A 14,883-nucleotide genomic window follows, 5' to 3' on the forward strand; every position below is an offset into this window, starting at 1 on the left:
CATGACACTAGAGAGAGAGACTGCACATGACACTAGAGAGAGACTGCACATGACACTAGAGAGAGAGACTGCACATGACACTAGAGAGAGAGACTGCACATGACACTAGAGAGAGAGACTGCACATGACACTAGAGAGAGAGACTGCACATGACACTAGAGAGAGAGACTGCACATGACACTAGAGAGAGAGAGACTGCACATGACACTAGAGAGAGAGACTGCACATGACACTAGAGAGAGAGAGAGACTGCACATGACACTAGAGAGAGAGAGACTGCACATGACACTAGAGAGAGAGACTGCACATGACACTAGAGAGAGAGACTGCACATGACACTAGAGAGAGAGAGACTGCACATGACACTAGAGAGAGAGACTGCACATGACACTAGAGAGAGAGAGACTGCACATGACACTAGAGAGAGAGACTGCATATGACACTAGAGAGAGAGAGACTGCACATGACACTAGAGAGAGAGACTGCACATGACACTAGAGAGAGAGAGACTGCACATGACACTAGAGAGAGAGACTGCACATGACACTAGAGAGAGAGAGACTGCACATGACACTAGAGAGAGAGAGACTGCACATGACACTAGAGAGAGAGACTGCACATGACACTAGAGAGAGAGACTGCACATGACACTAGAGAGAGATAGACTGCACATGACACTAGAGAGAGAGAGACTGCACATGACACTAGAGAGAGAGACTGCACATGACACTAGAGAGAGAGAGAGAGAGACTGCATATGACACTAGAGAGAGAGAGACTGCACATGACACTAGAGAGAGATAGACTGCACATGACACTAGAGAGAGATAGACTGCACATGACACTAGAGAGAGAGACTGCACATGACACTAGAGAGAGAGACTGCACATGACACTAGAGAGAGAGACTGCACATGACACTAGAGAGAGAGAGACTGCACATGACACTAGAGAGAGAGACTGCACATGACACTAGAGAGAGAGACTGCACATGACACTAGAGAGAGAGAGAGAGAGACTGCACATGACACTAGAGAGAGAGACTGCACATGACACTAGAGAGAGATAGACTGCACATGACACTAGAGAGAGATAGACTGCACATGACACTAGAGAGAGAGACTGCACATGACACTAGAGAGAGATAGACTGCACATGACACTAGAGAGAGAGAGACTGCACATGACACTAGAGAGAGAGAGACTGCATATGACACTAGAGAGAGAGAGACTGCACATGACACTAGAGAGAGAGACTGCATATGACACTAGAGAGAGAGACTGCACATGACACTAGAGAGAGAGACTGCACATGACACTAGAGAGAGAGAGACTGCACATGACACTAGAGAGAGAGAGACTGCACTGTGTCAGCATCATGACAGATCATTGTTTTTCTTACAGATACAGCAAAAAGTGATAGACTGCTGCATAACACAGAGAGACTGCCCAGTGCTGACTAAGGATGATGGAACACACCTCTTTATTTGTGCTTGTTCTCAGCGCTCTGCTTCACTGCAACACCTGCAACAAAGGTCTGTGTGTAGGCTCCTTTTGCCATTGTTTTAATCCAGCAGCTAAAGTTATTTGTAATGTGTAGTGTGTGCAGTGCAATTGTGTGTCTGTGTATGTGTCTGTCTGTAGGGCTAGTTTGTGTGTTTAGTTGTAAGGATAAAGTGTGTGCAGTGCAATTGTGTGTCTGTGTATGTGTCTGTCTGTAGGGCTAGTTTGTGTGTTTAGTTGTAAGGATAAAGTGTGTGCAGTGCAACCATGGCTTGGTTATACAGTGAGACACTGCAAGTGACAGATGTAAGTTCCTCAGTTACATGACTGGGTTATACAGTGAGACACTGCAAGTGACAGATGTAAGTTCCTCAGTTACATGACTGGGTTATACAGTGAGACACTGCAAGTGACAGATGTAAGTTCCTCAGTTACATGACTGGATTATACAGTGAGACACTGCAAGTGACAGATGTAAGTTGCTCAGTTACATAACTGGGTTATACAGTGAGACACTGCAAGTGACAGATGTAAGTTCCTCAGTTACATGACTGGGTTATACAGTGAGACACTGCAAGTGACAGATGTAAGTTCCTCAGTTACATGACTGGGTTATACAGTGAGACACTGCAAGTGACAGATGTAAGTTCCTCAGTTACATGACTGGGTTATACAGTGAGACACTGCAAGTGACAGATGTAAGTTCATCAGTTACATGACTGGATTATACAGTGAGACACTGCAAGTGACAGATGTAAGTTCCTCAGTTATATAACTGGGTTATACAGTGAGACACTGCAAGTGACAGATGTAAGTTCTTCAGTTACATAACTGGGTTATACAGTGAGACACTGCAAGTGACAGATGTAAGTTCCTCAGTTACATGACTGGGTTATACAGTGAGACACTGCAAGTGACAGATGTAAGTTCCTCAGTTACATGACTGGGTTATACAGTGAGACACTGCAAGTGACAGATGTAAGTTCCTCAGTTACATGACTGGGTTATACAGTGAGACACTGCAAGTGACAGATGTAAGTTCCTCAGTTACATGACTGGGTTATACAGTGAGACACTGCAAGTGACAGATGTAAGTTCCTCAGTTACATGACTGGGTTATACAGTGAGACACTGCAAGTGACAGATGTAAGTTCCTCAGTTACATGACTGGGTTATACAGTGAGACACTGCAAGTGACAGATGTAAGTTCCTCAGTTACATGACTGGGTTATACAGTGAGACACTGCAAGTGACAGATGTAAGTTCCTCAGTTACATGACTGGGTTATACAGTGAGACACTGCAAGTGACAGATGTAAGTTCCTCAGTTACTTGACTGGTTATACAGTGAGACACTGCAAGTGACAGATGTAAGTTCCTCAGTTACATGACTGGGTTATACAGTGAGACACTGCAAGTGACAGATGTAAGTTCCTCAGTTACATGACTGGTTATACAGTGAGAACACGGCAAGTGACAGATGTAATTCCTCATTCCTGGTTATTAAACTGCAAGTACAGATTAAGTTCCATTACATGCTGGATGAACATGCAAAGTTGAACATGTCTGTATGTTCTCTCATTCTGACTGGTATACATGAGACACTGCAAGTGACAGATGTAAGTTCTCAGATACAGGGTGGTTATACAGTGAGACACTGCAAGTGACAGATGTAAGTTCCTCAGTTACATGACTGGGTTATCCATGTGAGACACTGCAAGTGACAGATGTAAGTTCCTCAGTTACATGACTGGTTATACAGTGAGATACTGCAAGTGACAGATGTAAGTTCCTCAGTTACATGCTGGGTTATACAGTGAGCACTGCAAGTGACAGATGTAAGTTCCTCAGTTACATGACTGGGTTATACAGTGAGACACTGCAAGTGACAGATGTAAGTTCCTCAGTTACATGACTGGGTTATATAGTGAGACACTGCAAGTGACAGATGTAAGTTCTTCAGTTACATAACTGGGTTATATAGTGAGACACTGCAAGTGACAGATGTAAGTTCCTCAGTTACATGACTGGGTTATACAGTGAGACACTGCAAGTGACAGCTGTAAGTTCCTCAGTTACATGACTGGGTTATACAGTGAGACACTGCAAGTGACAGATGTAAGTTCCTCAGTTACATGACTGGGTTATACAGTGAGACACTGCAAGTGACAGATGTAAGTTCCTCAGTTACATGACTGGGTTATACAGTGAGACACTGCAAGTGACAGATGTAAGTTCCTCAGTTACATGACTCTTTATACAGTGCAAGTGACAGATGTAAGTTCCTCAGTTACATAACTGGGTTATACAGTGAGACACTGCAAGTGACAGCTGTAAGTTCCTCAGTTACATGACTGGGTTATACAGTGAGACACTGCAAGTGACAGATGTAAGTTCCTCAGTTACATGACTGGGTTATACAGTGAGACACTGCAAGTGACAGATGTAAGTTGCTCAGTTACATGACTGGGTTATACAATGAGATACTGCATGTGACAGATGTAAGTTCCTCAGTTACATGACTGGGTTATACACTGCAAGTGACAGATGTAAGTTCCTCAGTTACATGACTGGGTTATACAGTGCAAGTGACAGATGTAAGTTCCTCAGTTACACGACTGGGTTATACAGTGAGACACTGCAAGTGACAGATGTAAGTTGCTCAGTTACATGACTGGGTTATATAGTGAGACACTGCAAGTGACAGATGTAAGTTCCTCAGTTACATGACTGGGTTATACAGTGCAAGTGACAGATGTAAGTTCCTCAGTTACACGACTGGGTTATACAGTGAGACACTGCAAGTGACAGATGTAAGTTCCTCAGTTACATGACTGGGTTATACAGTGCAAGTGACAGATGTAAGTTCTTCAGTTACATGACTGAGTTATACAGTGAGACACTGCAAGTGACAGATGTAAGTTCCTCAGTTACATGACTGGGTTATACAGTGAGACACTGCAAGTGACAGATGTAAGTTCCTCAGTTACATGACTGGGTTATACAGTGAGACACTGCAAGTGACAGATGTAAGTTCCTCAGTTACATGACTGGGTTATACAGTGCAAGTGACAGATGTAAGTTCCTCAGTTACACGACTGGGTTATACAGTGAGACACTGCAAGTGACAGATGTAAGTTGCTCAGTTACATGACTGGGTTATATAGTGAGACACTGCAAGTGACAGATGTAAGTTCCTCAGTTACATGACTGGGTTATACACTGCAAGTGACAGATGTAAGTTCCTCAGTTACACGACTGGGTTATACAGTGAGACACTGCAAGTGACAGATGTAAGTTCCTCAGTTACATGACTGGGTTATACAGTGCAAGTGACAGATGTAAGTTCCTCAGTTACACGACTGGGTTATACAGTGAGACACTGCAAGTGACAGATGTAAGTTCCTCAGTTACATGACTGGGTTATACAGTGCAAGTGACAGATGTAAGTTCCTCAGTTACATGACTGGGTTATACAGTGAGACACTGCAAGTGACAGATGTAAGTTCCTCAGTTACATGACTGGGTTATACAGTGCAAGTGACAGATGTAAGTTCCTCAGTTACATGACTGGGTTATACAGTGAGACACTGCAAGTGACAGATGTGAGTTCCTCAGTTACATGACTGGGTTATACAGTGCAAGTGACAGATGTAAGTTCCTCAGTTACACGACTGGGTTATACAGTGAGACACAGCAAGTGACAGATGTAAGTTCCTCAGTTACATGACTGGGTTATACAGTGCAAGTGACAGATGTAAGTTCCTCAGTTACATGACTGGGTTATACAGTGCAAGTGACAGATGTAAGTTCCTCAGTTACATGACTTGGTTATACAGTGAGACACTGCAAGTGACAGATGTAAGTTCCTCAGTTACATGACTGAGTTATACAGTGAGACACTGCAAGTGACAGATGTAAGTTCCTCAGTTACATGACTGCGTTATACAGTGAGACACTGCAAGTGACAGATGTAAGTTCCTCAGTTACATGACTGAGTTATACAGTGAGACACTGCAAGTGACAGATGTAAGTTCCTCAGTTACATGACTGGGATATACAGTGAGACACTGCACGTGACAGATGTAAGTTCCTCAGTTACATGACTGGGTTATATAGTGAGACACTGCAAGTCATGAACTTTTTCATTTCATTGACTGAATCATAATGTGAGACAATTTAAGAGACCAATAAAGGCCAGTGTTACGTTGCCTCAGTGTAGTACTTGTTGGCCAGCGTTAAATGGAAAGACATTCCCCTTGAAAAAAGCCTTCAGATTTATAAAGTTCCTTAATATGCTCTATCATATCACCTTTTTCCCTTCTCTCCTTTAAGCTATACATTTTGGGGCCTATTTATCACAGGTCTTGCGGACCTGATCCGACAGTGCGGATCAGGTCCGCAAGACCTCGCTGAATACGGAGAGCAATACGCTCTCCATATTCAGCATTGCACCAGCGGCTCACAAGAGCTGCTGGTGCAACGCCACCCCCTGCAGACTCGTGGGCAATCGGCCGCCAGCAGGGGGGTGTCAATCAACCCGATCGCACTCGATCAGGTTCATTTCCGGCGATTCCTGTCCGCCTCATCAGAGCAGGCGGACAGGTTATGGAGCAGCGGTCTTTAGCCCGCTGCTTCATAACTGGTGTTTCTGGCGAGTATGAAGACTTGCCAGAAACACGGGCCCACAAGCTCCGTTCGGAGCTTGATAAATGGGCCCCATTGTATTTATGTCATTTAGTCTTTCTGGTAGCCTCATTTGTACAAATTCCAGTTTAATGATATCTTTCTGGCAATATGGCCTTAAGAACTGCACACAATACTCAAGATAAAGCCTAACTATTGGTGGTCTGTAAAGTGGCATAAGAACCTTACTATTCCTGCTGCAGGTACCTCTACCTGTTCAACCAAGCACTCTTACTGGCCTTACTCACCGCTATACTTACTATTCCTGCTGTAGATACCGATACCTATACAACCAAGCACTCTACTGGCCTTACTCACTGCAATACTTACTATTCCTGCTGTAGATACCTCTACCTATTCAACCAAGCACTCTTACTGGCCTTACTCACCGCTATACTTACTATTCCTGCTGTAGATACCTCTACCTATTCAACCAAGCACTCTACTGGCCTTACTCACTGCTATACTTACTATTCCTGCTGCAGGTACCTCTACCTATTCAACCAAGCACTCTACTGGCCTTACTCACTGCTATACTTACTATTCCTGCTGCAGGTACCTCTACCTATTCAGCCAAGCACTCTACTGGCCTTACTCACTTCAATACTTACTATTCCTGCTGCAGGTACCTCTACCTATTCAACCAAGCACTCTACTGGCCTTACTCACTTCAATACTTACTATTCCTGCTGCAGGTACCTCTACCTATTCAACCAAGCACTCTACTGGCCTTACTCACTGCAATACTTACTATTCCTGCTGCAGGTACCTCTACCTATTCAACCAAGCACTCTACTGGCCTTACTCGCTGCTATACTTACTATTCTTGTTACAGATACTTCCACCTATACAAGCAAGCACTCTACTGGCCTTACTCACTGCAATACTTACTATTCCTGCTGTAGATACTGATACCTATACAACCAAGCACTCTACTGGCCTTACTCACTGCAATACTTACTATTCCTGCTTTAGATACCGATACCTATACAACCAAGCACGCTACTGTCCTTACTCACTGCTATACTTACTATTCCTGCTGTAGATACCGATACCTATACAACCAAGCACTCTACTGGCCTTACTCACTGCTATACTTACTATTCCTGCTGTAGATACCTCTACCTATTCAACCAAGCACTCTACTGGCCTTACTCACTGCTATACTTACTATTCCTGCTTTAGATACCGATACCTATACAACCAAGCACTCTACTGGCCTTACTCACCGCAATACTTACTATTCCTGCTGTAGATACCGATACCTATACAACCAAGCAGTCTACTGGCCTTACTCACCGCAATACTTACTATTCCTGCTGTAGATACCGATACCTATACAACCAAGCACTCTACTGGCCTTACTCACTGCAATACTTACTATTCCTGCTGTAGATACCGATACCTATACAACCAAGCACTCTACTGGCCTTACTCACTGCTATACTTACTATTCCTGCTGTAGATACCGATACCTATACAACCAAGCACTCTACTGGCCTTACTCACTGCTATACTTACTATTCCTGCTGTAGATACCGATACCTATACAACCAAGCACTCTACTGGCCTTACTCACCGCAATACTTACTATTCCTGCTGTAGATACCGATACCTATACAACCAAGCACTCTACTGGCCTTACTCACTGCTATACTTACTATTCCTGCTGTAGATACCGATACCTATACAACCAAGCACTCTACTGGCCTTACTCGCTGCTATACTTACTATTCCTGCTGTAGATACCGATACCTATACAACCAAGCACTCTACTGGCCTTACTCACCGCAATACTTACTATTCCTGCTGTAGATACCGATACCTATACAACCAAGCACTCTACTGGCCTTACTCACTGCTATACTTACTATTCCTGCTGTAGATACCGATACCTATACAACCAAGCACTCTACTGGCCTTACTCACTGCTATACTTACTATTCCTGCTGTAGATACCGATACCTATACAACCAAGCACTCTACTGGCCTTACTCACTGCAATACTTACTATTCCTGCTGTAGATACCGATACCTATACAACCAAGCACTCTACTGGCCTTACTCACTGCTATACTTACTATTCCTGCTGTAGATACCGATACCTATACAACCAAGCACTCTACTGGCCTTACTCACTGCTATACTTACTATTCCTGCTGTAGATACCGATACCTATACAACCAAGCACTCTACTGGCCTTACTCACTGCAATACTTACTATTCCTGCTGTAGATACCGATACCTATACAACCAAGCACTCTACTGGCCTTACTCACTGCAATACTTACTATTCCTGCTGTAGATACCGATACCTATACAACCAAGCACTCTACTGGCCTTACTCACTGCAATACTTACTATTCCTGCTGCAGATACTTCTACCTATTCAACCAAGCACTCTACTGGCCTTACTCACTGCAATACTTACTATTCCTGCTTTAGATACCGATACCTATACAACCAAGCACGCTACTGTCCTTACTCACTGCAATACTTACTATTCCTGCTGCAGATACTTCTACCTATACAACCAAGCACTCTACTGACCTTACTCACTGCAATACTTACTATTCCTGTTACAGATACTTCCACCTATACAACCAAGCACTCTACTGGCCTTACTCACTGCAATACTTACTATTCCTGCTGTAGATACCGATACCTATACAACCAAGCACTCTACTGACCTTACTCACTGCAATACTTACTATTCCTGCTGTAGATACCGATACCTATACAACCAAGCACTCTACTGACCTTACTCACTGCAATACTTACTATTCCTGCTGCAGATACTTCTAACTATACAACCAAGCACTCTACTGACCTTACTCACTGCAATACTTACTATTCCTGTTACAGATACTTCCACCTATACAACCAAGCACTCTACTGGCCTTACTCACTGCAATACTTACTATTCCTGCTGCAGAAACCGATACCTATACAACCAAGCACTCTACTGGCCTTACTCACTGAAATACTTACTATTCCTGCTACAGATACTTCTACCTATACAACCAAGCACTCTACTGACATTACTCACTGCAATACTTACTATTCCTGCTGCAGATACCGCTACCTATACAACCAAGCACTCTACTGGCCTTACTCACTGCAATACTTACTGTTCCTGCTGCAGATACCACTACCTATACAACCAAGCACTCTACTGGCCTTACTCACTGTAATACTTACTATTCCTGCTGCAGATACCACTACCTATACAACCAAGCACTCTACTGGCCTTACTCACTGCAATACTTACTATTCCTGCTGCAGATACTGCTACCTATACAACCAAGCACTCTACTGGCCTTACTCACTGCAATACTTACTATTCCTGCGGCAGATACTGCTACCTATACAACCAAGCACTCTACTGGCCTTACTCACTACAATACTTACTATTCCTGCAGCAGATACCACTACCTATACAACCAAGCACTCTACTGGCCTTACTCACTGCAATACTTATTATTCCTGCTGCAGATACCGCTACCTATACAACCAAGCACTCTACTGGCCTTACTCACTGCAATACTTACAATTCCTGCAGCAGATACCGCTTCCTATACAACCAAGCACTCTACTGGCCTTACTCACTGCAATACTTACTATTCCTGCTGCAGATACCACTACCTATACAAGCAAGCACTCTACTGGCCTTACTCACTGCAATACTTACTATTCCTGCTGCAAATACCGCTACCTATACAACTAAGCGCTCTACTGGCCTTACTCGCTGTAATACTTACTATTCCTGCTGCAGATACCGTTACCTATACCAGTGTTTTTCAACCAGTGTGCCGTGGCACACTAGTGTGCCGTGAGAGATCCTCAGGTGTGCCACGGCAGAGATTATGACTGATGGGGGGAGGGGACTTTTCCCAGTGCAGGGGTGTCCCTATTTCAAATTTTCTGACAGGCTCATTAGGTGTCATTTACAACCATGACATCATTATAATCGTTTGTGAATGAATGTCAATATGTCATGTATAGTTTGTAGGAGGCATGGCATGACAGCACAGTATAGTGTGTGTGTATGTATGTGTATATATATATACATATGTGTGTGTGTATATATATATATATATATATATATATACACACACACACACACTGTATTAAGCTACAATGTGTTATTTTGTAAAATTTTGGGATGGTGGTGTGCCACAGGATTTTTAAATGTAAAAAAGTGTGCCACGGCAAAAAAAAGGTTGAAAATCACTGCTATATAGCACGGCATGACATGACGGTTCTGCTGTATTTCTGTATGTGACAGAGAGACAAGATCAGTACAATATAGCACTGCATGACATGACAGTTCTGCTGCATTTATGTATGTGAGAGACAAGATCAGTACAATATAGCACTGCATGACATGAGAGTTCTGCTGCATTTCTGTATATGAAGGAGAGACAAGATCAGTACAATATAGCACTGCATGACATAACAGTTCTGCTGCATTTCTGTATGTGACAGAGAGACAAGATCAGTACAATATAGCACTGCGTGACATGACAGTTCTGCTGCATTTCTGTATGTGACAGAGAGACAAGATCAGTACAATATAGCATTGCATGACATGACAGTTCTGCTGCATTTCTGTAAGTGAAGGAGAGACAAGATCAGTACAATATAGCACTGCATGACATGAGAGTTCTGCTGCATTTCTGTATATGAAGGAGAGACAAGATCAGTACAATATAGCACTGCATGACATGATAGTTCTGCTACATTTCTGTATGTGACAGAGAGACAAGATCAGTACAATATAGCACTACATGACATGACAGATCTGCTACATTTCTGTATGTGACAGAGAGACAAGATCAGTACAATATAGCACTGCATGACATAACAGTTCTGCTGCATTTCTGTATGTGAAGGAGAGACAATATCAGTACAATATAGCACTGCATGACATGACAGTTCTGCTGTATTTCTGTATGTGAGAGACAAGATCAGTACAATATAGCACTGCATGACATGACAGTTCTGCTGTATTTCTGTATGTGACAGAGAGACAAGATCAGTACAATATAGCATTGCATGACATGACAGTTCTGCTGCATTACTGTATGTGACAGAGAGACAAGATCAGTACAATATAGCACTGCATGACATGACAGTTCTGCTGCATTACTGTATGTGAAGGAGAGATAAGATCAGTACAATATAGCACTGCATGACATTACAGTTCTGCTGCATTTCTGTATGTGACAGAGAGACAAGATCAGTACAATATAGCACTGCATGACATGACAGTTCTGCTGCATTTCTGTATGTGACAGAGAGAGACAAGATCAGTGTAATATAGCACTGCATGACATGACAGTTCTGCTGCATTTCTATATGTGACAGAGAGACAAGATCAGTACAATATAGCACTGTATGACATGACAGTTCTGCTGTATTTCTGTATGTGACAGAGAGACAAGATCAGTACAATATAGCACTGCATGACATGACAGTTCTGCTGCATTTCTATATGTGACAGAGAGACAAGATCAGTACAATATAGCACTGTATGACATGACAGTTCTGCTGTATTTCTGTATGTGACAGATAGACAAGATCAGTACAATATAACACTGCATGACATGAGAGTTCTGCTGAATTTCTGTATGTGAAGGAGAGACAAGATCAGTACAATATAGCACTGCATGACATGACAGTTCTGCTGCATTTCTGTAAGTGAAGGAGAGACAAGATCAGTACAATATAGCACTGCATGACATGACGGTTCTGCTGCATTTCTGTATGTGAAGGAGAGACAAGATCAGTACAATATAGCACTGCATGACATAACAGTTCTGCTGCATTTCTCTATGTGACAGAGAGACAAGATCAGTACAATATAGCACTGCATGACATGACAGTTCTGCTGCATTTATGTATGTGACAGAGAGACAAGATCAGTACAATATAGCACTGCATGACATGAGAGTTCTGCTGCATTTCTGTATGTGACAGAGAGACAAGATCAGTACAATATAGCACTGCATGACATGACAGTTCTGCTGCATTTCTGTATGTGACAGAGAGACAATATCAGTACAATATAGCACTGCATGACATGAGAGTTCTGCTGCATTTCTGTATGTGACAGAGACAAGATCAGTACAATATAGCACTGTATGACATGACAGTTCTGCTGCATTTCTGTATGTGACAGAGACAAGATCAGTACAATATAGCACTGCATGAAATGACAGTTCTGCTGTATTTCTGTATGTGAGAGACAAGATCAGTACAATATAGCACTGCATGACATGACAGTTCTGCTGCATTTCTGTATGTGACAGAGAGACAAGATCAGTACAATATAGCACTGCATGGCATGACAGTTCTGCTGCATTTCTGTATGTGACAGAGAGACAAGATCAGTACAATATAGCACTGCATGACATGACAGTTCTGCTGCATTTCTGTATATGAAGAAGAGACAAGATCAGTACAATATAGCACTGTATGACATGACAGTTCTGCTGCATTTCTGTATGTGACAGAGAGACAAGATCAGTACAATATAGCACTGCATGACATGAGAGTTCTGCTGCATTTCTGTATGTGACAGAGAGACAAGATCAGTACAATATATCACTGCATGACATGACAGTTCTGCTGCATTACTGTATGTGACAGAGAGACAAGATCAGTACAATATAGCACTGCATGACATGACAGTTCTGCTGCATTACTGTATGTGAAGGAGAGATAAGATCAGTACAATATAGCACTGCATGACATGAGAGTTCTGCTGCATTTCTGTATATGAAGGAGAGACAAGATCAGTACAATATAGCACTGCATGACATGACAGTTCTGCTACATTACTGTATGTGACAGAGAGACAAGATCAGTACAATATAGCACTGCATGACATGACAGTTCTGCTGCATTACTGTATGTGACAGAGAGACAAGATCAGTACAATATAGCACTGCATGACATGACAGTTCTGCTGCATTTCTGTATGTGACAGAGAGACAAGATCAGTACAATATAGCACTGTATGACATGACAGTTCTGCTGTATTTCTGTATGTGACAGAGAGACAAGATCAGTACAATATAGCACTGTATGACATGACAGTTCTGCTGCATTTCTGTATGTAACAGAGAGACAAGATCAGTACAATATAGCACTGTATGACATGACAGTTCTGCTGCATTTCTGTATGTGACAGAGAGACAAGATCAGTACAATATAGCACTGTATGACATGACAGTTCTGCTGTATTTCTGTATGTGACAGAGAGACAAGATCAGTACAATATAGCACTGTATGACATGACAGTTCTGCTGCATTTCTGTATGTGACAGAGAGACAAGATCAGTACAATATAGCACTGCGTGACATGACAGTTTTGCTGCATTTCTGTATGTGACAGAGAGATAAGATCAGTACAATATAGCACTACATGACATGACAGTTCTGCTGCATTTCTGTATGTGACAGAGAGACAAGATCAGTACAATATAGCACTGCATGAAATGACAGTTCTGCTGCATTACTGTATGTGACAGAGAGACAAGATCAGTACAATATAGCACTGCATGACATGACAGTTCTGCTGCATTACTGTATATGATAGAGAGACAAGATCAGTACAATATAGCACTGCATGACATGACAGTTCTGCTGCATTACTGTATGTGATAGAAAGACAAGATCAGTACAATATTGCACTGCATGACATAACAGTTCTGCTGCATTTCTGTATGTGACAGAGAGACAAGATCAGTATAATATAGCACTGCATGACATGACAGTTCTGCTGTATTACTGTATGTGACAGAGAGGCAAGATCAGTACAATATAGCACTGCATGACATGACAGTACTGCTGCATTTCTGTATGTGACAGAGAGACAAGATCAGTACAATATAGCACTGCATGACATGACAGTTCTGCTGCATTTCTGTATGTGACAGATAGACAAGATCAGTATAATATAGCACTGCATGACATTACAGTTCTGCTGCATTTCTGTATGTGACAGAGAGACAAGATCAGTACAATATAGCACTGCATGACATTACAGTTCTGCTGCATTTCTGTATGTGACAGAGAGACAAGATCAGTACAATATAGCACTGCATGACATGACAGTTCTGCTGCGTTTCTGTATGTGAAGGTGAGACAAGTTCAGTACAATATAGCACTGCATGACATGACAGTTCTGCTGCATTTCTGTATGTGAGAGACAAGATCAGTACAATATAGCACTGCATGACATGACAGTTCTGCTGCATTTCTGTATTTGGAGAGACAACATCAGTATAATATAGCACTGCATGACATGACAGTTCTGCTGCATTTCTGTATGTGAAGGAGAGACAAGTTCAGTACAATATAGCACTGCATGACATGACAGTTCTGCTGCATTTCTGTATGTGACAGAGAGACAAGATCAGTACAATATAGCACTGCATGACATGACAGTTCTGCTGCGTTTCTGTTTGTAAAGGTGAGACAAGATCAGTACAATATAGCACTGCATGACATGACAATTCTGCTGCATTTCTGTATGTGACAGAGAGACAAGATCAGTAGATTATAGCACTGCATGACATGACAGTTCTGCTGTATTTCTGTATGTGACAGAGAGACAAGATCAGTACAATATAGCACTGCATGACATGACAGTTCTGCTGCATTTCTGTATGTGACAGAGAGACAAGAT

The 14,883-nt window shown here is 42.3% G+C and overlaps 1 protein-coding gene across 1 annotated transcript in view; it reads left to right on the forward strand.

Annotated features, from left to right (window-relative positions):
- Nucleotides 1-1,399: 1,399 nt before the first annotated feature.
- Nucleotides 1,400-14,883, forward strand: part of LOC128640329 (calsyntenin-3-like) — a 234,948-nt gene continuing 221,464 nt past the window's right edge. Inside the window, 1 exon segment of the mRNA XM_053692821.1 lies at nt 1,400-1,532. Within this exon segment, the coding sequence (XP_053548796.1) occupies nt 1,463-1,532 (70 nt within the window). The 5' untranslated portion in view covers nt 1,400-1,462.

Source organism: Bombina bombina, chromosome 9 (assembly GCF_027579735.1).
Source record: "Bombina bombina isolate aBomBom1 chromosome 9, aBomBom1.pri, whole genome shotgun sequence".
Classification (NCBI taxonomy): Eukaryota; Metazoa; Chordata; class Amphibia; order Anura; family Bombinatoridae; genus Bombina; species Bombina bombina.